Below are 23294 nucleotides of genomic sequence, written 5' to 3'. Positions count from 1 at the left end.
TTCAGGAAGGGTAAGACAAAGGAACACACCAATCCTCATAGAGGGATCAGATGTGGAGAGAGTGAGCAGCTTCAAGTTCCTGGGTGTTAAGATTTCTGAGGATCTAATCTGGTCCCAACATATCGATGTAGTGATAAAGAAGGCAAGTTAGCAGCTATGTTTTATTAGGAGTTTGAAGAGATTTAGCATGTCAACAAATACACTAAAGAACTTATATAGTTGTACTGTGGAGAGCATTCTGACAGGCTGCATCACTGTCTGGTATAGAGGGGCTACTGCACAGGACTGAAAGAAGCTGCAGAAGGTTGTAAATCTAGTCAGCTCCATCTTGGGTACTAGCCTACAAACTACCCAGGACATCTTTAGGGAGCGGTGTCTCAGAAAGGCAGCATCCATTATTAAAGATCTCCAACACCCAGGGCAGGCCCTTTTCTCACTGTTACCATCAGGTAGGAGGTACAGAAGCCTGAAGGCACACACTCAGCGATTCAGGAACAGCTTCTTCCCCTCTGCCATCCAATTCCTAAATCGGCAATGAATCTTTGGACACTACCTCAGTATTTTATAATATACAGTATTTCTGTTTTTGCATGTTTGTTTTTAAATCTATTCAATATACATAGTTCATTTACTTGTTTGTTTATTATTATTATTTTTTTCTCTGCTAGATTATGTATTGCATTGAACCACTGCTGCTAAGTTAACAAATTTCACGTCACATGCCAGTGATAATAAACCTGATTCTGAATCAATGCTTTCAAATGTAGATTTATCAATATAGGTATTGACATTCATTAAAAGCATATAGTATGTTTGAAAGACAATTGAAGATAAACAGTAGCTCTCCCTACACTGCATAGATATCACAATCAAGAGAAAATCTGCAGGTGCTGGACACCCAAGCAACACACACAAAATGCTGGAGGAGCTCAGCAGGCCACACGGCATCAATGGAAAAGAGTAGAGTTGACATTTTGTGCCAAGACCCTTTGGCAGGACTGGAGAAAAAAAGCTGGGGAGTAATTTAAAGGTGGGGGGAGGAGAGAGAGAGAAACAAAAGGTGATAGGTGAAACCTGAAGGGGGAGGAATGAAGTAAAGAGCTGGAGAGTTGATTGGTGAGAAGAGATATAGGGCTGGAGAGGGGGAGTCTGATAGAAGAGGGCAGAAGGCCACAGAAGGAAGAAAAGGGGGGGGAGCACCAGAGGGAGGCGATGGGTAGGCAAGGAGATGAGGTGTGAGAGGGAAAAGGGGAATGGAGAACGGTGAAGGGGGGGCATTACCAGAAGTTTGAGAAATTGATGTCTATGCCATCAGGTTGGAGGCTACCCAGACAGAATATAAGGTGTTATACCTCACGTGTGACCTCATCACAACAATAGAGAGAGTTATGGATAGACATATTGGAATTAGAATGGGAAGTGGAACTAAAATGGGTGGCTGCTGGGAGATCCCACTATTTCTAGCATAGATGCTCGGCAAAGCGGTCTCCCAAACTACGTCGGATCTTACTGATGTACAGGAGGCCATGCCGGGAGCCCGATATGGGAGGCTACACTGGGAGCCCGATATACGGGAGACCACACCGGGAGCCTGATATACAGGAGACCACACCGGGAGCCCGATATATGGGAGGCCACAGTGGGAGCCCGATATGGGAGGCTACACCGGGAGCCCGATATGGGAGGCTACACCGGGAGCCCGATATACGGGAGGCTACACCGGGAGCCCGATATACGGGAGACCACACCGGGAGCCCGATATATGGGAGGCTACACCGGGAGCCTGATACACGGGAGGCCACACCGGGAGCCCGATATATGGGAGGCCACACCGGGAGCCCGATATGGGAGGCTACACTGGGAGCCCGATATACGGGAGGCCACAACGGGAACCCGATATATGGGAGACTACACCGGGAGCCCGATACGGGAGGCTACACCGGGAGCCCGATATATGGGAGGCCACACCGGGAGCCCGATATGGGAGGCTACACTGGGAGCCCGATATACGGGAGGCTACACCGGGAGCCCGATATGGGAGGCTACACTGGGAGCCCGATATACGGGAGGCTACACCGGGAGCCCGATATGGGAGGCTACACTGGGAGCCCGATATATGGGAGACTACACCGGGAGCCCGATATACGGGAGGCTACACCGGGAGCCCGATATATGGGAGACTACACCGGGAGCCCGATATACGGGAGGCTACACCGGGAGCCCGATATGGGAGGCCACCCCGGGAGCCCGATATACGGGAGGCTACACCGGGAGCCCGATATACGGGAGGCCACACCGGGAGCCCGATATACGGGAGGCCACACCGGGAGCCCGATATACGGGAGGCCACAACGGGAGCCCCATATACGGGAGGCCACACCGGGAGCCCGATATACGGGAGACCACACCGGGAGCCCGATATACGGGAGGCCACAACGGGAGCCCCATATACAGGAGGCCACACCGGGAGCCCGATATACGGGAGACCACACCGGGAGCCCGATATACAGGAGGCTTCACTGGGAGCCCGATATATGGGAGACCACACCGGGAGCCCGATATATGGGAGGCTACACCGGGAGCCCGATATGGGAGACTACACCGGGAGCCCGATATACAGGAGGCTTCACTGGGAGCCCGATATACGGGAGACCACACAGGGAGCATAACTGCATAGATGTATTTTCTTTCTGACCAGGTTACAGTCACAATGTCGCACCACACAGAAACAGGTCCTATAGCCACTATGCTGATCTTTTTCCCATCTACACTAACCCAATTCCAGTAGCATAAGGGCTGTAGCTTTCTATGCTTTGCCTATTTAAGTTTCTGTTCAAATGCCTCTTCAACACTGTAATTGCATCTGGTTTCTTTACCTCTCCTTCACTCCAGGAGAAAAAAAAGCCCAGCCTATCCAACATCTGCCCATAACTAAAGTCTCCCAATCAATGCAAATCCTGGTGGATTTTTTCCACCTTTTCTCCAGCATAATCATATATTTTTAATAGTCTGGTAACAAGAACTGCACACAGTATTCCAACTGTGGCCTAACTAGTGTTTTTGTAAATTTGCAATATAATGTCCCAACTCTTATATTCTTTGCCCCACCATAGGAAGACAAGTATGCCACGTGCCATTTTCACTTCTCTACTAACACGTAGTGTCATGTTCAAGGAAATATGAATTTGGAACCTTAGGTCTCTCTGTTTCTTAATGCCTTACCATTTACTAATATACCCTGACCCCACTTAATGTAAAGTACTGGATATGTATAAGCTAGATATAAACTCACTTGCTACATGTCCATTTGTATAAATTTACCTCACAGACCTAATGCGACAGTGAGCCATTTTGTTTGATGCATTGTTCGCTATTTTAATTTCTCTAGTTGTCAATATCTCACAAAGAAGCCCGAGAAGTAACACTTTAGGGGTGGTCTCCAAGGTTATCTCCAAGGTTTAAGCTTAAATAAGGTTTGGTAAACATGTTTATTGATCTATATTGGATATAATTCAAATTGCCCAGCTGGATAAATGACCTCTCTATTTCTTAGTACTGCATGTTCTGTTTCAAGTATTTTCCAGGCTGAATCACATTGTTATTCACGTTTTTTACAATTGTTTACTTTGATCCAATAATATTTTGAGGCTGCCCTTCTCTGTGGTTTTTCTAACAGGTTACTTCAAATTTTATCTTAATAATAAAAAAAAATCAAAATACTGTATAATCACACTCAGCGCACACAACAGGATATGCTAAATGGTATCATGTAGAATGGTGGATAATTGTAGTTGGTTATAAATAATGCATTGCATTCCATTCCTTCTTTATATTATAGAGGTATGACATTGCAAAAACTGAGTGTATTGTTGATGAACTGATGCGGATTTTAAGAAGCAGTGCATTGATGTGATGACACGACATTAGATTATTTCATGTTCCTTAACAGTAACATTAGGATCCGAAACCACTTCATAATCTAAAAAAGACACAGTGGAATATTTAGGTGACAAATGCAAATTTATTGTGAAGTTCTAGAATCTGTACTAGAATATTCACAGACTTTTCTCAAACTCTAGCTAAAATTATCACTTTGTGGCAAAAAATTTAGTAGCAATCTTGCTGTTAATAGCAATTAACTCATTCCTTTGGGTTTGTATCATTTTCCCCAAATACGGAAGGGAATAGATTCTGTGGAAGTGTACGGCGTAGAAAGATGAGATAGATTAGAAGGCATGCAAGTTTATTTTTTCACTTAAGTGAATACCAGCATTAAGGATTAGGTGGAGTGCCCTATTTAAATGCTATATATTCTGTGCATTTGCATTATTTGTACTTATTTACCTTAGGGGTACAGGATCAAATTTTGGTGTAAGAATGTCAAGGCAGCAAAACCATCCTGTTTGCTGAAGGTATGTTTTTGTTTCTGTTTCTTAGGTGTGGAGATTTATTCCTGAACCTGGTCAAACACGCAGGCGAAGCAGAAGTAAGAACATGGCCCTTGTTGATATCCAGTTGGATCATCATGAGCGATGTGTCTGCAACTGTAGTTCCAGACCACCCCGATAAAAGAAAAAATGATGGAAGCTTTCAAGGACCTTATACTTAACAGGATTGCATTTGTGTATAGGTGATTGCTGGCATCAGAGTTAATATTTTCCAAGATTACAGAACGTAATAATTGCAGTGCTTGAATATATTCTTTAACTAGCATTGTGGCAGCAAAACTTTCATAATAATGCCTTGCTTCTTGCAGTCAGTACATTATGAGACTGAGTTTTATTAATGCATCCGGATTGACAATCCAGATTTTTCCCTAATGTTTGGAATATCATTTAAATCATTTACTTGGTTTAAATCTGAGACTTTGTTCATTTTAAGGCAGTGTTTGAGGAGAAATTAGTTGTTAAATGTCAAAAAATGCTAGAAATAGTCAGGAAGTCAGATAATTTTTGACTGTATTGAAACAGAGTTTATAGTCAATGGCCTTTCATTAAAGATTTATAATAAAATAACATCCAGCCAGATTGTTAGTTCTGTTTCTTATTCCACAGAGTTTACTGATCTGTTGAGTATTCCTAGCATTTTCTGGTTTTATTTCAGATATCCAGCTTCTGCAGTATTTTACATACATTTGTTACAATTTATTCACAGGTATGGCCTTCCCATTTTCAAACGCACCTTGGAAGTTCCACATTGCAATAACGTTTAAGTCATAAAACATGTTAAACTGCTTATTGGAAACTGCTTTTGTGAAATTATTTAAGGTTAAAATGTTCTCAGGCATCTTCTTTTATTATGGCGTGGATTTCTTTCAACTGCTTTTAATCACTGAACATGTAAAAGATATTTAAAGGTTTTTTTCCTTCCAGTCCATTGTAAGTCTGCTGAAGTATAATGTAAGTTTTTAAATATTGTTGGCTAAGGAAATTGTCTTTATTTCTATTTTTTGGGGGGGTTGTATTATATTATCTGATACAACAGATGATAATTAACCTCCACAATTCCCCTTTTAGAGAGCAGAACTTTTTTTAAATGAAGTAAAAGGATTGACAGTGTCTCTCTTGGTGTGATCAAACCTCAATGTAAAAGTTGCTTTAATTTCGTTCTCCATGAGTTATAAACATGAAAGCTATCCTTTGGTGGAAAATGTAAGGTCATCCAATATCAACACAACAGACTCAGATTTGGCATGAGATAATACTCAAGATATGGCATTTTAAATCGATATCATTTTGTTTTGTTCATAAATAGACAAATAATTGGACTAGTATTTTCTAATTTCATTTATAATTGCACCGAATCTTCAAGTATTACATGCACAAATCAATATGAACATCTAACAGCAGAACCAAGCCTTTCACATCTTCACATCTGTTCAATTCAAATCTTTATCAGCCCAGAGGAACAATTATTTCAGCCAATTTCTAAATGTTTGATCACTATTTCCATCATTTTAATGGATACAGTGCTCAGCAAAGAGCATAAACAAATATCATGTGTCTTTGTCAGTACCAAGTTACTTACCAAAGACATTAAGGAAAAAAGAAAAGAGTGATGCATTTTAGTTTAAGTCTTTAGTGGGTTATCATGTTTGAAAATGTTAGAACTTTTTCTCTAATAACTCTAATAAAATGACAAATTATAAAACATACTGAATTCTTACTGACATTTTTCCATTATCCTTTAGAATCAAGTAAGTATGGCAAGTTGAATTTTGAATGATACATACATACAAGTGATTTGATTAATGGAATAGGTTTACTTGAGCAGTTCACTTCCACATTATTATAGTGCTGCCAACTAGGATCATGAACGTATAAGGCTTTCTACACTTTATAAAGTAATGCAATATTATTTTGAATTCATATCCAAAAGCATCTTTCTTCATTTCTTTATCTCATCCATCAAATTACATATTACAGAATAATCAACATCCATAAAAAGTAATCTACTAAGAAAAAAATTGTTTCATCATAAGAATATACAATTTTTAGTTTCCTCTATGTTGTATAATATGCTCTTCTATAATGTTTCTACACAAGGGCTAATAGCCTTTCGAACAATTCTGCAGGGTCCTGGGATGCCGTTTTTGTTCTTGCAATAAAAACAATTTCCTAAAGTGCAATTCTTGTATGTTAACACAACTTATTTTTAATTATTATATAGAGCATTTCAAACAGCTTCTTTTGATTTTTGTACGTATTATTGTTATTGATTAGAATTATCTTGTGCTCTTGTTTTGATGGAATGTAAAGACTGCTTGAGAAAGGGAATTGTAGAGGATTATTTTTTGTTATAAAATAAACTAAAATTCTCAATTTTAATATCTATGTTGCTGCCTAGCTAATTCAAGAGTTTACATGATAGCTAAAAATGGACATAGGGAAATCAAATCTAAGTTTGCACATACATGTTGAGAAAGAACGGCAACTAAAAAAAATAGCTGGATGTCATTCACTTTTAGGCACCGGGGATCTTGATTAGTTTGTGAAATGGTAGCTAATTGTAGTGCAAGTTGATTGCTTGTCACTGGAGTGCAGAATTCCATATTGAAAGGTCACTAGCACTATTCTGGCTGGTGTAGTTCCTTCAACCTGGCAAAGCTACATGCTCGTGACACCTGCTATTATCTTACAAAGGAGAATGAGATGTATATAGGTCTCTTAGAAAAGGATGTACCTCTCACCTCCCTAATTTACCAGTGAATGACAAACTAGAAATACTTTGGACAAATCTCCTTTTCTGGCCAGAAAAGAACTGTATCTGTGAAATTTGATGGCAGTCATCACTTCTCAGCCGCTGGCAATGTGATCCTTACATTGCTGTGTGACTGGAAGTTGGACGTAGCATGTTTCTTGTATCTGAGAGGCCCTTCATACTGAATAAAAGTCACCTCAAATATTGTTCCTGAGATAAACACAAATATATTTCTGAGGCATTCTGAAACATTTTTTTTAACTGCAGGTAGATGAAAGAAGGATGTATCTTTTACTGAAGTACCTTATTTTTCCTGTTATTTTTAGTCTGTCAGCAAAACAATATCTAATTTTTATATGGATCCTTCGCTGTATGATTTGAAATGACAGTAAAATCATTTATGAGTAGACTATCTGTAAAAGAACATTATTAATATTTAATGTGTTCCCATAAATATGCTGCAGTCACCATAAAAGGCGCATCAAGTATATTAATGATTTTACTTATTAAATATGCGATGAATACTCCTCTGTTTCTGGCATCTATAATCACATGTTATATTGACCATATACATATGATAAAATGAACATAATATTGATGGATTGGTCCTAGGGAAGCATTAACAACAACAATTTGCATCCATACAGTGCATTTAGAGTGAAATATCATCCTAGGTGCAAAACACTGCAAGAAAAACTGGAACTGGATACTGAGCTGAAGAACACAAGACATTAACCTGAAGCTTAATCAGAGAGTTGTGTTTTGAGACAAGAGAACAGAGAGGTGGAGAGGTTAAAAGCTTAGGGTTTCTTATCTATCATCATAGGTTAGGTAAACTATCAGGCTGACTGTAATTGGAGTTCCCTTATGTTCAACTGAAAAGATTCAAAGTGGCTAAATTTCTGTTGAAATAAATCAAATGCATTTCAGAAAATAACATTCCTCATCCAATTTGATTTTCTTCTCTTTTGATTTTCTCAGGAGCCAAACATTTGTTCTGAATTTCTTTTACATTCTCATGGTATTGAAATCCAACTGTCATGTTTAACACTACTATTTAAGACATTCTTCTTCACACAATCTACTATTATATCTGCCCTAATCGTGATATTTATTAATTCTTGATCCTGTAGTTCTCCTCTTCCTGATTTAGCTTTAGAAACATTTTGCCAAAACTCCTCAAGAACAAATGGTCCATTATCCTGCAACAAATTATAATATTTAACCTAAAATTTCAATAAAAATCCCTGCAAGTGCTGGAAATCTGAAATAAAAAGCAGAAAATATTGGACATAGATGCTGTCTTTCCACTTTCTAAAATATATTTTAATATAAAGTACTTTGAAATTTGAAATATACTGTATATTGAAAAAGAGGTGAAAAGGTATATTTCCATAGCTATATGTTAATCAAAACACAATCTTGCAAATCCACACAACAAAAACTATAGTTAGTGAGCAAGAATAATTTATGCTAGAGATTGCTGACTGGCCAGATTTATAAAGAAATGACAAAGCAAATTGTTTCACAACTAAAAGAAAGCTGAGTACCCCAGTTAAAATACTGATAGGAGCCAATAAATGGTGAACGTGTCATTATGATCAATAAACTACATATGATATAGGAACAGCAGGTCAGACAGCATTTATGGAGAGGAAAACAGTTAACATGGAAGTCCCTTCTGTTACAGTTTTTGTTTCTGATTTTCACCATTTGAAGCGTTTTGATCTTCAAATTTAATACAATGTCCAGTTTACCATGTATAAAGAGGATCTAGATAAGTGGAGTAAAATTCCTGTATAAGACTGTTGCATGAAATCAGGTTAGAAGTGAATTAATCTGAAGCACAAAGAACTACTCGAGGCATGTTTGACACCATTCACCATTTTGATATTTTCCAATTGCTTGGACCTAACCAGATCAACCTTCTATAGAGGTGCGGTGAGGAGAGTACTGACTAGTAATATCATGGCCTGATAAGGAAACACCAATATCCTTGAACAGAAAAGCCTACAAAAAGATACAGCCCAGGCCATAAGAGGTAAAGTCCTTGTCAGCACACCTACAAGGACTGCTGTTGCAGGAAAACAGTAGTCATCATCCAGGCCATGCTCACTTATCTTTGCTGCCATCAGGAATAGGTACCGGAGCCTCAGGACCCACACCACCAGGTACGCAAAGTGTTAATACCACTCAACCATCGTGCTCTTGAACCAATGGGGATAACTTCACTTACCCCATCGCTGACCTGTCCCACAACCCATGGACTCATTTTGAAGGACTCTTCATCTCATGTTCTCGATATGTATTGCTTATATATTTATTATTATTATTATTTTGCTTTTTCTTCTTCCTTTTTGCATTTGCAGTTTGTTGTCTTTTGCATGTTGGTTCCTGTTCTATGTTGTGTGTGTTTTTTGATTGATTCTGATGTGCTTCTTTGTATTTACTGTGAATGCCCGCAAGGAAATATATGCACTTAAATAATAATTTTACTTTGAACTTCGATTTATGTCAAAATATCTACAATTCCAACCCACACTAGGGTGGTCACAGGGCCCTTAGCTACTTCTTTGAACAGAGGTCCAACCAGCTTCCCTCCAACACCCTCTTTCTCATTTTGAGTAATTTCTCTCTTAGCTCAACTCATTTCAAATCAAATGTATGGTGCTGGGAGCCCACATGAGTGGAAATGATGTTGTCTCTTTGAGGGATGCATGGCACAGCACTGATACACTTCTACTCAGGCCCTGTTCCCCCAAGCTCTTTCCCTTGAAGGCTTTGTTGATGCTGCTTCCTACATTTGTACAAAATTCAAAACTTGACTAAATTTCCTCTTCCCCTGTTTTCTGAAAGGACTCCATTCCAGTTCCCTCATTACTCCAGTACAATCCTGATGCTGAATCTTTCCAACCCTATGCTTCCGAAGTGTCTTCCTTTTTCCTTAACTGTCTTCATTTCATTGTCAGTCATGTGGCTATCAGCTGCATCTGTTCCCCTCTTTCCAATCATAAAAAGGGAGGGATTCTTGTTCTCACTTTCTACTCCAGTGGCCTCAACATTCAACAGATCAGCCTCCACAATCGCCAGCTTCTTCAACCAGACATGCCTTCCTTTCCCTTTCAGCACAGATTACATTTACATTAATGCTTTCATTGCCTACAAATTTCTCATTGCACATGCCTTGTATTCTAATGTCTTTATCATTGAAAGTACCAGAACAAGTATATTGAGTACAATTTGGACTTTAGTATTCTATCTAAAGCTTTTGTCACAGTATAGGTATCAGTCATGTCTCTGTTAAAAGCATATTCACCTCTTGAGTCAATAGGTTGTGGATTAAAGACTTGAGGTCAAGATGAAGGCTTCAGACTTCTATTTGAATGTGATTCTCACAGTGAATGGCGGTGCTGGCTAGAAGGGCTGAATGGCCTACTCCTGCACCTACTGTCTATTGTCTATTTACGCTTGTTCTACTAAAAGAGATGCCACCTTTCATTTAAGATGCTAGGCTGACACCCTATTGTAAAGGATCCCTAGGTAATATTCTGAAGTGTGCATTCTCCACATGTTCTGATTGATATTTATGCTTCACCAACACACTAAAACAATTTATCACATTATTGTTTGCATAATTTTGCCGTGCATAAATAAGTTACAGCATTTTGATTCACTTTCTCTGATGATATTTGGGACATTTTGCTGTTGTGAACATTTTCCTATTTCCATTACTAGCTCTAAGGTCTTTCCCGTATAATTCTTCTGCAATGATTCACTGTTGCATCCAAAACAACTAAGCTAAATCAAGATGTGGAACTTGATCTGCAAATTCAAACCTAGACCAAGAAGCTCATTGACAAGCAGTATCAATCTGAAATGTGTTTAAATTCAAAGATAAGAAGCAAAGGTTCTAAATTATAGCTTTACTAGGCCGTGAAATAATCTGGCAAAAGTGGACAGAAGCAGTTACATGAAGGTAAATCAGACTCAGAGTCAATAAATAAATTCAAGTGGTTCAGGGTAAACATGTTCCCGCAAAGAAAATACGGACCCTGCCAATTCTAAAGGCTGCTGAAAGACCGGGTGGTAAGATAAGGCAAAAAAAAAAGTGAATTTGTATTAAAACCCTAGAGCTTAGTACTGCAGAAAGCTTGGTATAGAAGTCTGAAAAATATAATAATGATTTTGATTTAAACAGGAGGTATCTTTAGACCACAGGAAAATGTAGATGTTTCGATTAGCTGAGCAGAGTAAAAGCAATTGAAATTTAATCTGGAGAAATGTAAGATCCGGGAAAATAAGCAAAACAAGGGAGTATCCAATAAATAATACATACAACCTACAAAAAATGGCAGGATGCTGAGTGAAATAAAAACAAACTGCTGGAAATATTTCATGTGTCTCTTTCCACCATGCTGCCTGATCAGATGAGTGTTTCCAACATCTTAGATTTTTACTTCAAGTTCATCCCCATCATCTGCAGTCGCTTGACTTTTAAAACGTTGGGTGACAGGAGTATCACAAAGTGATCTTGAAGTGTACATCAGCATTTTCCTAAATATACTAATGCAGCAAGACAAACCAGCATCAGCATCAGGTTTAATATCACCAGGATATGTCATGAAATTTGTTGCAGCAGCAGTACATTGCAATACATAATAATAAAAATTATAAATTTTAATAATAAGTATATATAAAAAGGAAAAGGAAGTTAAATAAGTAGTGCAAAAGGAGAAGAAAAAAATACTGACATGGGCTCATTGTCCATTCAGAAATCTGATAGCAGAGGGGAAATAGCTGTTCTTCAAATGCTGAGTGTGTCTCTTCAGGCTCCTGTTCCTCCTTCTTGATAGTCGCAAGAGAAGAGGGCATGTTTTCACAAGATCACAAGATAAAGGAGCAGAAGTAGGCCATTCAGCCCATCGAGTCTGCTCTGCCACTCCACCATGAGCTAAACTATTCTCCCGTCTAGTTCCAATTTCCAGCTTTTTTCCCATATCCCTTAATACCCTGACTAATCAGATACCTGTCAATCTCCTCCTTAAAAATCTTCAATGATTGGGCCTCCACAGCTGTATGTGGCAACAAATTCCATAAATTCACAATCCTCTGGCTAAAAAAATTTCTCCTCATCTCTGTTTTAAATAGGTACCCTCTAATTCTAAGACTGTGGCCTCTCGTCCAGGACTTACCCACCAAGGGAAACAGCCTTTCCACATCTACTCTGTCCAACCCTTTCAACATTCAAAATGTTTCTATGAGATCCCCTCTCATTCTTCTATATGCTAATGAATACAATCCAAGAGCCGACAAACGCTCCTCATATGTTAGTCCCTACATTCCAGGAATCATTCTCGTGAATCTTCTCTGAACTCTCTCCAACATCAGCACATCCTTTCTAAGATAGGGGGCCCAAAACTGCACACAGTATTCCAAATGGGGTCTCACCAGTGCCCCATAGAGCCTCATCAACACCTCCTTACTCTTATACACTATTCCTCTTGAAATGAATGCCAACATAGCATTCGCTTTCCTTACTGCCGATCCAACCCGGTGGTTAACCTTTAGGGTATCCTACACTAGGACCCCCAAGTCCCTTTGCACTTCTGATTTTTGAAATTTCTCCCCATCTTAATAATAATCTGCCCGACTGTTTCTTCTTCCAAAATGTACAACCGTACATTTCTCAACATTGTATCTCATCTGCCATTTCTTTGCCCACTCTCCTAAACTGACCAAGTCTCTCTGCAACCTTTCCGTTTCTTCAACACTTCCTGCTCCTCCACCTATCTTGGTGTCATCCGCAAACTTAGCCACAAAACCATTTAATCCATAATCTAAATCATCGATATACAGTGTAAAAAGAAGAGGCCCCAACACAGACCCCTGCGGAACACCACTAGTAACCGGCAACCAACCAGAATAGGATCCCTGTATTCCCACTCCTTGCTTTCTGCCTATCAGCCAATGCTCCACCCATTCCAATATCCTTCCTGTAATTCCATGGGCCCTCATCTTATTAAGCAGCCTCTTATGCAGCACCTTATCAAAGGCCTTTTGAAAACACAACATCCACAGCCTCTCCCTTGTCAATCTTATTTGAGATTACCTCAAAAAATTCCAATAGGTTGGTGAGGCAGGATCTTCCCTTCATGAAACCATGCTGGCTTAGGCCTATTTTGTCATGCACTTCAAGGTAGTTCATAATCTCATCCTTGAGGATTGACTCCAATAACTTTCCAACTACCAATGTCAGACTAATAGGTCTGTAATTTTCTTTTTGCTGCCTCCCCCCTTTCTTAAACAACAGAACTACATTTGCAACCTTCCAGTCTTCCGAAACCATGCCCGAGTCTACTGATTCCTGGAAGATCATTTCCAATGCCTCCACAATCTCCAAAGCCACCTCCTTCAGAACCCGTGGATGGACTTCATCCGGTCCGGGTGACTGGGGTACTTAATCATTGATGCAGCCTTTCTGAGCCATCACCTTTTGAAGGTATCCTGGATACTGGGGGAGGGGGGAGCGGCTAGTACCCATGATGGAGCTGGATGAGTTTACAACTCCCTGTAGCTTCTTCTTGATCCTGTGCAGTGGCCCCTCCACACACATATGATGATACAACCAGTTAGAATGCTCTCCACAGTAGTAAATTGTGAGTATCTTTGCTGACGTACCAATTCTTCTCTAACTCCTATTGAAATGTAATATAGCTGCTCTCGTGCCTTCTTTGTAATTGCATCAATATGTAGGGCCCAGGATAAATCCTCAGAGATGTTAACACCCAGGAACTTGAAACTGCTCACCCTTCCACCGCTGACCCCTCGATGAGGACGGGTGTGTGTTCCCTCGACTTCGCCTTCCTGAAGTCCACAATAAATCCCTCGGTCTTACTGTTGCTGAGTGAAAGATTGTTGCTATGACACCACTGAACCAGCTGATCTATCTCACTCCTGTACGCCTCCTCATCATCATCTGAAATTCTGCCAACAATAGTTGGGCTGTCGGCAAATTTATAGATGGGGTTTGACAATGTGCCTAGCCACACAATTGTAGGGGTAGAGAGAGTAGAGCAGTGGGCTAAGCACGCATCCTTGAACAGTGTCAGTGGTGATTATCAGCAAGGAGAGAGAGGTTATTTCTGATACACACAGACTGTCACCTCCTAGTGAGGAAATCTAGAATCCAGTTGTAGAGAGAGGTACAAAGGCCCAGGTTTCGGATCTTGCTGATTAGTACTGAGGGTATGATTGTGTTGAACACTGAGCTGTGATGAAAAATCAGCAGACTGACAGAGGTATTGCTAACGTCCAGGTGATCTAAGCCTGAAGGCAGAGCCATGAGATTATATCTGCTGTTGACCTATTGTGGCAATAGGCAAATTGCAGTGGGTCCAGGTCCTTGCTGAGGCAGGAGTTGATTCTGGCCATGACCAACCTCTCAAAGCATTTCATCACAGTAGGTGTGAGAGCAGCTGGACAACGGTCATTGCAACAGCTCACCCAGTTCTTCTTTGGCACTGGTAGGATTGACGCCCTTTCGAAGCAGGTGGGAACCCCCGACCACAGCAGTGAGAGACTGAAGAAGAGCTTGAACACTCTCTCTAGTTAGCTGACACAGTTTCTCAGAGCCCCACCAAGTACACCATCAGGGCCTGATGCCTTGCAAGAGTTCACCCTCTTGAAAGATGTTCTGATGTCAGCCGCCAAGTCAGCGATCACAGCGTCACCCACCAGATGCTGCAGGGGTTAACACAGGTGTAGTTTTATACTCCTTTTCAAAGCGTGCATGAAAGGTGTTGTGCTCATCTGGGAGTGAAGCAACGCAGCCTTTCATGATGTTGGGTTTTGTTTTGTAGGAAGTAATGGCCTGTAAACCCTGCCAGAGCTGACATGCTTCCGATTCTGTGTCTTGCGTCAGTCGGAATTGTTTTTTCACCCTTGTAATAGCCTTCCATAGGTTGTACCTGGACCTCTTGTATAGTTTGGATAACCAGTCTAACCCTTGAGCGAAGGGCGCTGAGTAGGCTACGGTCAATTATGGATAACTCTGAACATCCTCTACATAGCACCATCCAGAGACAGAGAAGCAGTTTCAGCGACAGGTTACTATCGATACAATGCTCCTCAGACAGGATGAAGAGGTCAATACTCCCCAATGCCATTAGGCTTTACAATTCTACCGCCAGGACTTAAGAACTTTTTAAAAGTTATTATTAATGCTTTTTGAGATAGTGATTTAGATGCATATCATATTTTTTACTGAGTTAAGTATTGTATGTAATTAGTTTTGCTACAACAAGTGTATGGGACATTGGAAAAAAAGTTGAATTTCCCCATGGGGATGAATAAAGTATCTATCTATCTATCTACAGTTCTCCTGGTTCTTCCTCGGCTTTTGGTTTGGATATGTCCAGTATGTGCTCAAAGGCACAAACTCATCCACACAGGTCTTGATAATAAGGCAATTTGAAAGTCACGCAATTCCAGCCAAGGCACAGGATATATGATCAGGGAAGTTTTGCCAGAAAGGTATAGAGTAGCAGTGAGACCACAGCCTGAGTATGACATATAGATCTGGTCACTGCATTACAGGAAAGGTGTGATTGCATGGAAAAGGAGTGGAGAGAAGATTTACAAGTCTGTTATTCAGGATTGGGTAATCATAGTTACGAGAAAAGAATAGATTGGCCAGTTATTTTTATGCAATACAGGGAGCTGAAGAGAGATTTAGCAGAGGAAAATAAAAATAATAAGCGGCCTAGAGAGAATCATATAGTCATAGTATGATTCACTGAGCCTGCGTATCCATCTGCACCAATCCTACACACCCCACATTCCCTCCCCATGCCCATTCCCAGATCCTGCCACTGACCCACACACCAGGGGCAATTAACATCGGTTAATTAATCTGCTAACCAGCACATCTTTAGAGCACGGGAGGAATCCAGAATAGTGAGAGGAAACCCAAACATTTGCAGTGATTACACACAGGGGTCAGGGGTCAGAGTTGAATCAAGGTTGCCAGAGCTGTAGAGAGGTATAAAACCAGGAGCAAAAACTTAAAGTAATTGATTGATGAAGAAGATGATGGATGAAGAATTGAGCTTCTTTTCTCACCCAGAGATTTCTGTAGGTCAATACCCAGAAGTGCAATAGAGACACAGACACTCATCACATTTGAATAATTTTTCACTCTGAGCTTGATGAGCCCTGGTCAGCAGGGCTACTGACCTGGAAGGTGAGATTAGACTGTTCAGCTTCCTCCAGAACAGACAAGAGGGGTGAATGGTCTCCTCTTACAGTACATGATACTTGATACTATGTATAATTAAGTAAGCTTATTTTCATCCCAAAGGGCTTAGATCTAAATGGAGATTTCAGATAGGAAATTTCCCCTCTGGATTGGCTGATCTGTAGACAAGGGACGACATACTCCACCAGTCAAAAGAATTCTTCTGTAGTCTTGTTCATTCTCAAAAGAATTACCACTACAAAAATACAATGATTTCTACCCAGTGGCTAATTTATTAGGTACCTCCAGAAAACTGAGTGTATGTTCATGGTCTTCTGCTGCTGTAGACCATCCATTTCAAGGCTCAACATATTATACGTTCAGAGATGCTCTTCTGCAAACCACTGTTGCAATGTGTGGTTATTTGAGTTACTGTCACCTTCCTGTCAGCTTGAACTAGTTTGGCTAGTCTCCTCTGTCCTCTCATTAACAAGGTGCTTCCACCCACTGAACTCTCATAAACCAGATGTTTTTTTTTGTTTTTTGCACCATTTTCTGTAAACCCTAGAGACTGATGTGCATGAAAATCACAGGAGATCAGCAGTTTCTGAGATACTCAAACCACCCTGTCAGGCACCAACAATCACTCCATGGTCAAAGTTACTTAGATCACATTTCTACTTCCATTCTGATGATCAATCTGAACAACAATGGAACCTCTTGACAATGTCTGCATTGAGTGCTGCCACATGATTAGTTGATTAGATATTTGCACTAATGAGCTGGTGTTCAGGTGTACCTAATAAAGTGGCCACTGAGTGTATATTAAAGTAATAACCAATGGGAAAATGTTGAACAAGTGTCTATCGACAATAAAATGTGTAACTCAGTAATGACTTTATTAATGCCAAGTTTATCTTGCCACTTTCAAATATAAAACCATCATAATTCTATTAAGAAAGTTATGAAAGGAAATTATAAAAACTAAACTTTAAATAACATTTCCACCACTTCTTGGAGTCACACAGTACACAATTCAACTCACCTCATGGGATTAAATCCAGAACGAAGTTTTCAGTATAGAATACTGGGTGTGGTTGACCATGGTGTGGGAAGAGAGAGAAAAAATAGTGGGAGATGGCGAGCAATGAAAAGTTATATTTAATAATTGAACAGCCTCACAAAGAAGGTCAAATCCATCAGCACTGGTGCACATGATAGCTTCTCTTCAACTTCTCCTCAGCCACTGTCTTGGGTTACCTGATGCAGAATATTCGCAATATAACATCTTCCATAAACCCTGGACTCCTATTTTTCTGCATTATAAAGATCACTTACTTACCCCCTCCCCACCGCCATATAGTTTCACCTCTCTCTGACCTTGCTACAACCTATTACCACCGAAGCCCACAGCCCACATCTTTATTAACTTCAGAATCAATTGTTTCAATCCACTCCTGACCAGCCTCCCATCTGCCCAGCCCCACAAACCAGACTGTCGGTATCCCACATCACTTCATCCAACTGATCAATCACTCCTCCATTTGCTGAACTATTAAAATTCGAGTCTTATCCTTTTGTTTAAATTGCTTAAAGGTTATTCTGTCTTTAACTCATATATGCTTTACAATTTGACAGCCCATCAGATTTCCCTGAGGGGCAGTGGAAGTGTCGACTTTACTCTCGGCTTCCTCCGACCTAACGTACAAAGTCGTGACTGTTGTCTGTTGCAGTCTAATACAACCCCAAAAAACAAATGGTCCCATTACACACAAAATGCTGGTGGAACACAGCAGGCCAGGCAGCATCTATAAGGAGAAGCACTGTCAGACATATCAGAATTGGAATGGGACGTGGAATTAAACTGTGTGGCCACTGGGATATCCTGCTTTCTCTGGCGGACCGAGCGTAGGTGTTCAGCGAAACGGTCTCCTAGTCTGCGTTGGGTCTCACCAATATATAAAAGGCCACACCGGGAGCACCGGACGCAGTATACCACACCAGCCGACTCACAGGTGAAGTGTTACCTCACCTGGAAGGACTGTCTGGGGCCCTGAATGGTGGTGAGGGAAGAAGTGTAAGGGCAGGTGTAGCACTTGTTCCACTTACAAGGATAAGTGCCAGGAGGGAGATTAGTGGGAAAGGATGGGGGGAATGAGTGGACAAGGGAGTCGCATAGGGAGCGATCCCTGCGGAAAGCAGAAAGAGGGGGGAGGGAAAGATGTGTTTGGTAGTGGGATCCCGTTGGAGGTGGCGGAAGTTACGGAGAATTATACGTTGGACCTGGAGGCTGGTGGGGTGGTAGCTGAGGACAAGAGGAACTCTATCCCGAGTGGGGTGGCGGGCGGATGGGGTGAGGGCAGATGTGCGGGAAATGGGAGATCCATTTTGAAAGGCCATGTCTCCCAGAGTTCGTTGCACGGCACTTCCCCTCAGTTAGAGGGTTGTGGGTTCAGCTGCCAGCCCATAATCAGTACTGACACTCCAGTGCTGCTCGGGTGGAGTGCCACATTGTCAGAGAGATTACTTGGCTCTTCACTACCGGCAACTGGAACTTCAGAGCCGGCACCTCAACAAGTGCAGGTGAGTCAATGGTGGTCTCCCTGAGCACTGCCCGATACAGTCAGCAAGCTCTCTTTGGACTGGCCTAATGATGGCCTTGGGGGCTCCCCCACCACAACAACACAAACCCAGCAAAGTCCAGTGAAGCAGATCCTGGGGTGACTTCCAGTCAACCAGCCTAGTTACTTCAATAACATCTATCAAACTTGACATGCACAGGGTAACTGAGCTTTAAGTGTATTCATAGAAGCGAATATGATTGTAATGGACACTAAATAGATCAGTACAAGTGTGGATTGGGGACTGAACCTGAGGCACTGGAGCATCCATGGTTTCATTAATGAATCAAGACACTTGCTTGTACTACTAAAGTTCTCAAGCTTCAAATAAGAGCAAGGGAATTCTGGCTGATGGGCATCACTAAAACAAGTTATCTGGCCATGATTACATTGCCACTTTGGCATGCAACCAGGCTGTTGGGTGCTGCTAGGAGACAAGGAAATGGAGTAAGGAGTGAGTTGGGAAGAGCATGCATAAAAGATCGGTTGCTTCATTCAGTGCTCATCAAAGCCCACTGGAGACATTCTCATCTGTTTTGCTCTCCCTCTGGTTTGGTAGCTCTGTCTCAACTCCAACACACAGAGCAGTATTTGCTATTGAGAAGTGACGCTTTAATCACTTCAACCAGGGCAGAATTTCATGAAGCCAAGCTGGTGTTTTTAAAAACATGTCCATATGATTTTAGATGCATATCATATTTTTACTGAGTTAAGTATTGTATGTAATTAGTTTTGCTACAATAAGTGTATGAGACATTGGAAAAAATGTTGAATTTCCCCATGGGGATGAATAAAGTATCTATCTATCTATCTATCTATCTATCTATCAGTGCTTGTGGTTACAAGTCTTTGCATATTGAGTGCACAGGAACATTGTTCCACTCAGTGTACATAAAAGAAACTAGCACACATCCAATTCTCAGTATCACTTTAGTTTTCTTGTTGATGCACTGTCGAATTCCTGACCCAACATTAAATATTACCCAGGCCGTGCCATCTGGGATATTGGTTATTGTTGTTGTAATGATTGCCTGTAGGACAACACATATCATCTTATTATTTTCAGACAGTTTTATGTCTTTAATTAGTTTATAGGCTCATGCTTAGACCATTTCATTATCAAATTTCATGGCTAAAATCCTGGTTTGAGAGTTTAAACCAGATTAAAGTGTATTTGCTAAAAGCTTTCATTTCAACAGCTGATTTTGATTATGCTTGGTAAGTTTTCCAACTCAGATGTTAAACACACATTAGAATGGTTCACCCATGTTCCTCAGAGATGCCTTAAGAAAAGCTACGGTCTACTGCTCCTTCTCGGTCCTCTGTTGAACCTTAAAATTAGGAACACTATAATTACTGGAGTGTTTTTAAAGTACTCCAGTGTGTTTTTGAAAAACACCAGTCATCATTATGAAAGTTCAACAGAGGACAAGAGAAAAATCAGTAGCCCATAACATACTACTGAGTTTGCAGCAAATCTGATGTTGCCTTTTCCACTGAGGGTCCTGCCCCATTCCAAAAGAAATGCCTTGAAATACTTAAATAGGTTCCTTATGGGATGATGTTTCTTATTTTGTAATAATAACAATTAGATTAAACAATGCTTACAACAAAGGACTCCTACTTACTATTTTATGAGTGCTCGGATTCCTCCAGACTGCTGGTGCTAATGTTAGGTTATAAACTGTTCACTAGAGTAGATATGTAGGTGTTACTAGATGAACTAAAGTTATCACAGCATGGGAAGTTAGAAAGTGGGAGCAGGAGCAGACCTTTAAATCTGTAATTCAATCAAATCATTTTACTGCACTTTGATTACCCTTACAAAATTTAGCAGATTGGAGGAGAATGAACAAAGATGTTCACTCATACTTTCATGTGTGCTTATGCAGAAGTCTCCAGCTTCCAACAGTTACTGAAGAAATTGACAACTGCCCCAGGCCAAGCTGCCAACAATTGTCGGGCACATCCACACCAATGGATTGAATTTCAGAAGTGAAGTAGAATGCAAGTGAACCAGGTTGAATTTCTACCCTTCATTGTTCTTGACTGTGTGAGTGTTGTCTGCTAATTCTACTCAGCCCCACATCCTCCAACCCATTCAACTTCTGCGTTGCAATCAAACACACGTCTCCTTGTAGTTCTACATTCATTGACAATAGGTAAGTCTGGCATCCGTTGTGAATTCAATAGTCAGGCAGTCAAAAGAAGCAAAAGAATATGGTGGAAAACTTTTTTTTTGTCATGTCAAACAAAGAAACATTACTGTATGACTTTTCTTAACCTTTCTCTTACAGTTGACATTATTTTGTTCTTTTATTGACAGACAGACAGACATACTTTATTGATCCCGAGGGAAATTGGGTTTCGTTACAGCCGCACCAACCAAGAATAGTGTAGAAATATAGCAATATAAAACCATAAATAATTAAATAATGGTAAGTTAATTATGCCAAGTGGAAATAAATCCAGCTGCCCCAGCACACAACAGCAAACATGAAAGCACTGGCCACCACAAACTCGTAGAACATCTTCAGCATCATCCGGCAGATGTTAAAGGACCTAAGTCTCCTCAGGAAATAGAGATGGCTCTGACCCTTCTTGTAGACAGCCTCAGTGTTCTTTGACCAGTCCAGTTTATTGTCAATTCATATCCCCAGGTATTTGTAATCCTCCACCATGTCCACACTGACCCCTTGGATGGAAACAGGGGTCACCGGTGCCTTAGCCCTCCTCAGTTCCACCACCAGCTCCTTAGTCTTTTTCACATTAAGCTGCACATGATTCTGCTCGCACCATGTGACACCATTGTGTTTGCCCTTGACATTCTGAGGTCTTCCTCAGTTTCAGACAGATTTGGAATGGAAAACCAAGTCTTTCTGTGATAGCCATCACCTTCTGAAATCACAACAATGTTCCTATCTCATTGTGGTTGTTGTGTGTGATGTCTGAATTATGTTTTTGCCTTAAGTTTCCACAAATTATTGAGATCACTTCTTTGGAGATCAACTCTACTTTTCTATAATTCTAAAGTTGATCAGTAGAGGCAGGAATGACAAACACAGTCCAACAAGATTTTATTCAGTTAGATTGTTGCTGGGAGATGATCAAGATCATCAGTAGGGCAGGTACAAAGCCAAGTGCATCAGTGTCACACTGTCTCAACTGAAGCAAAACATCCAACTTTTATATCAGATGGTTGGATGGAGGGCCCACAATAGGTGAGGAGAAAGGATTTTCATTTGATTGACCCCTTTTCTTAATGGGAAAGTGACCGGATTGCCTAGCCTTGTGCAACATTTTATAAACTTCATGACAGGCAGTTTTAATTTTATTTGCTGTTGATTGATACATGGTTACTTATTAATTATTGTTATTTCAAAAACGTGAAATTTGAGCCAAACTGTGGTGAGTATGACACAAACAGATTTACATATCTTTCCCATGTAAACAACCTGTTACCTGATATGTGATGAATAAGGGAGACCTGGACTGTAGCCAGTATCAATTTGTCAGACAAGGCATTGCTTTATAATAAAAGTACAATTAGATTTTATCTTGCAGGTAGTTTTAACACATCAGTTAATCCCTCAAATTGTCTGGGAAAGAAGGAAGCTGAGGTTATTGTGACATTTACTCACACTGCTGGCACATGTTCTGATCAACAAACCCATTTACACTCTGTGTATATTTGCCAAGAGTTCATCCTGCAGTTATAAATAATAAAGCCTCTGTATTAGGCTGGCTGAGAAAGGTTAAAATGACTATTCTAAGGCAGGCTGATTGGATTGGTCTTTGGCTCTACTTAACTCTGTTGGTCTCCCTCCTCTGTACATTTCTCACGGTTCCACCCGCCTCTAACATCCCCTTCCATTCACAAGCCCCATATTGAATTTTCTCGCCGATGTGGCAGGGTCCACACTGATTTCATGACCTTGAGATCTTGTGAACTACTTCGGCATCTTCTTGAGTCTCTTCTACAATGTTCATCTAAATTGTGGATAGCAAGCATCTGCAGTAGATTTCAGAAGCTGATAACTCATATCAGGAATATCAATGTCAAAGTCAAAGTAAAATTTTACTATCAGAATACATACATGTCACCACATACAACCCTGAGATTCTTTTTCTGCGGGCATACTTAGCAAATCTATAGAACAATAACTATAAATGGGATCAATTGAAGAGCAAGAGCACAGAACATAGAAGACAACAAACTGTGCCAATGCAAATATAAA

General features: G+C 40.6%; 1 protein-coding gene across 2 annotated transcripts in view; it reads left to right on the top strand.

Moving 5' to 3' along the window:
• Positions 1-6827, top strand: part of pdgfd (platelet derived growth factor d) — a 125017-nt gene extending 118190 nt beyond the window's left edge. For both annotated transcript variants that reach the window (XM_073043610.1, XM_073043609.1), the window contains one exon: positions 4438-6827. In XM_073043610.1, coding sequence (XP_072899711.1) covers positions 4438-4569 — 132 coding nt within the window. In that variant the 3' untranslated portion in view covers positions 4570-6827. The remainder of the gene's footprint in view (positions 1-4437) is intronic.
• Positions 6828-23294: the final 16467 nt, after the last annotated feature.

Source organism: Hemitrygon akajei, chromosome 4, assembly GCF_048418815.1.
Source record: "Hemitrygon akajei chromosome 4, sHemAka1.3, whole genome shotgun sequence".
Classification (NCBI taxonomy): domain Eukaryota; kingdom Metazoa; phylum Chordata; class Chondrichthyes; order Myliobatiformes; family Dasyatidae; genus Hemitrygon; species Hemitrygon akajei.
The sequence above is the reverse complement of the archived record's forward strand: the minus strand, read 5'-3'. Positions and strand labels throughout refer to the sequence as shown.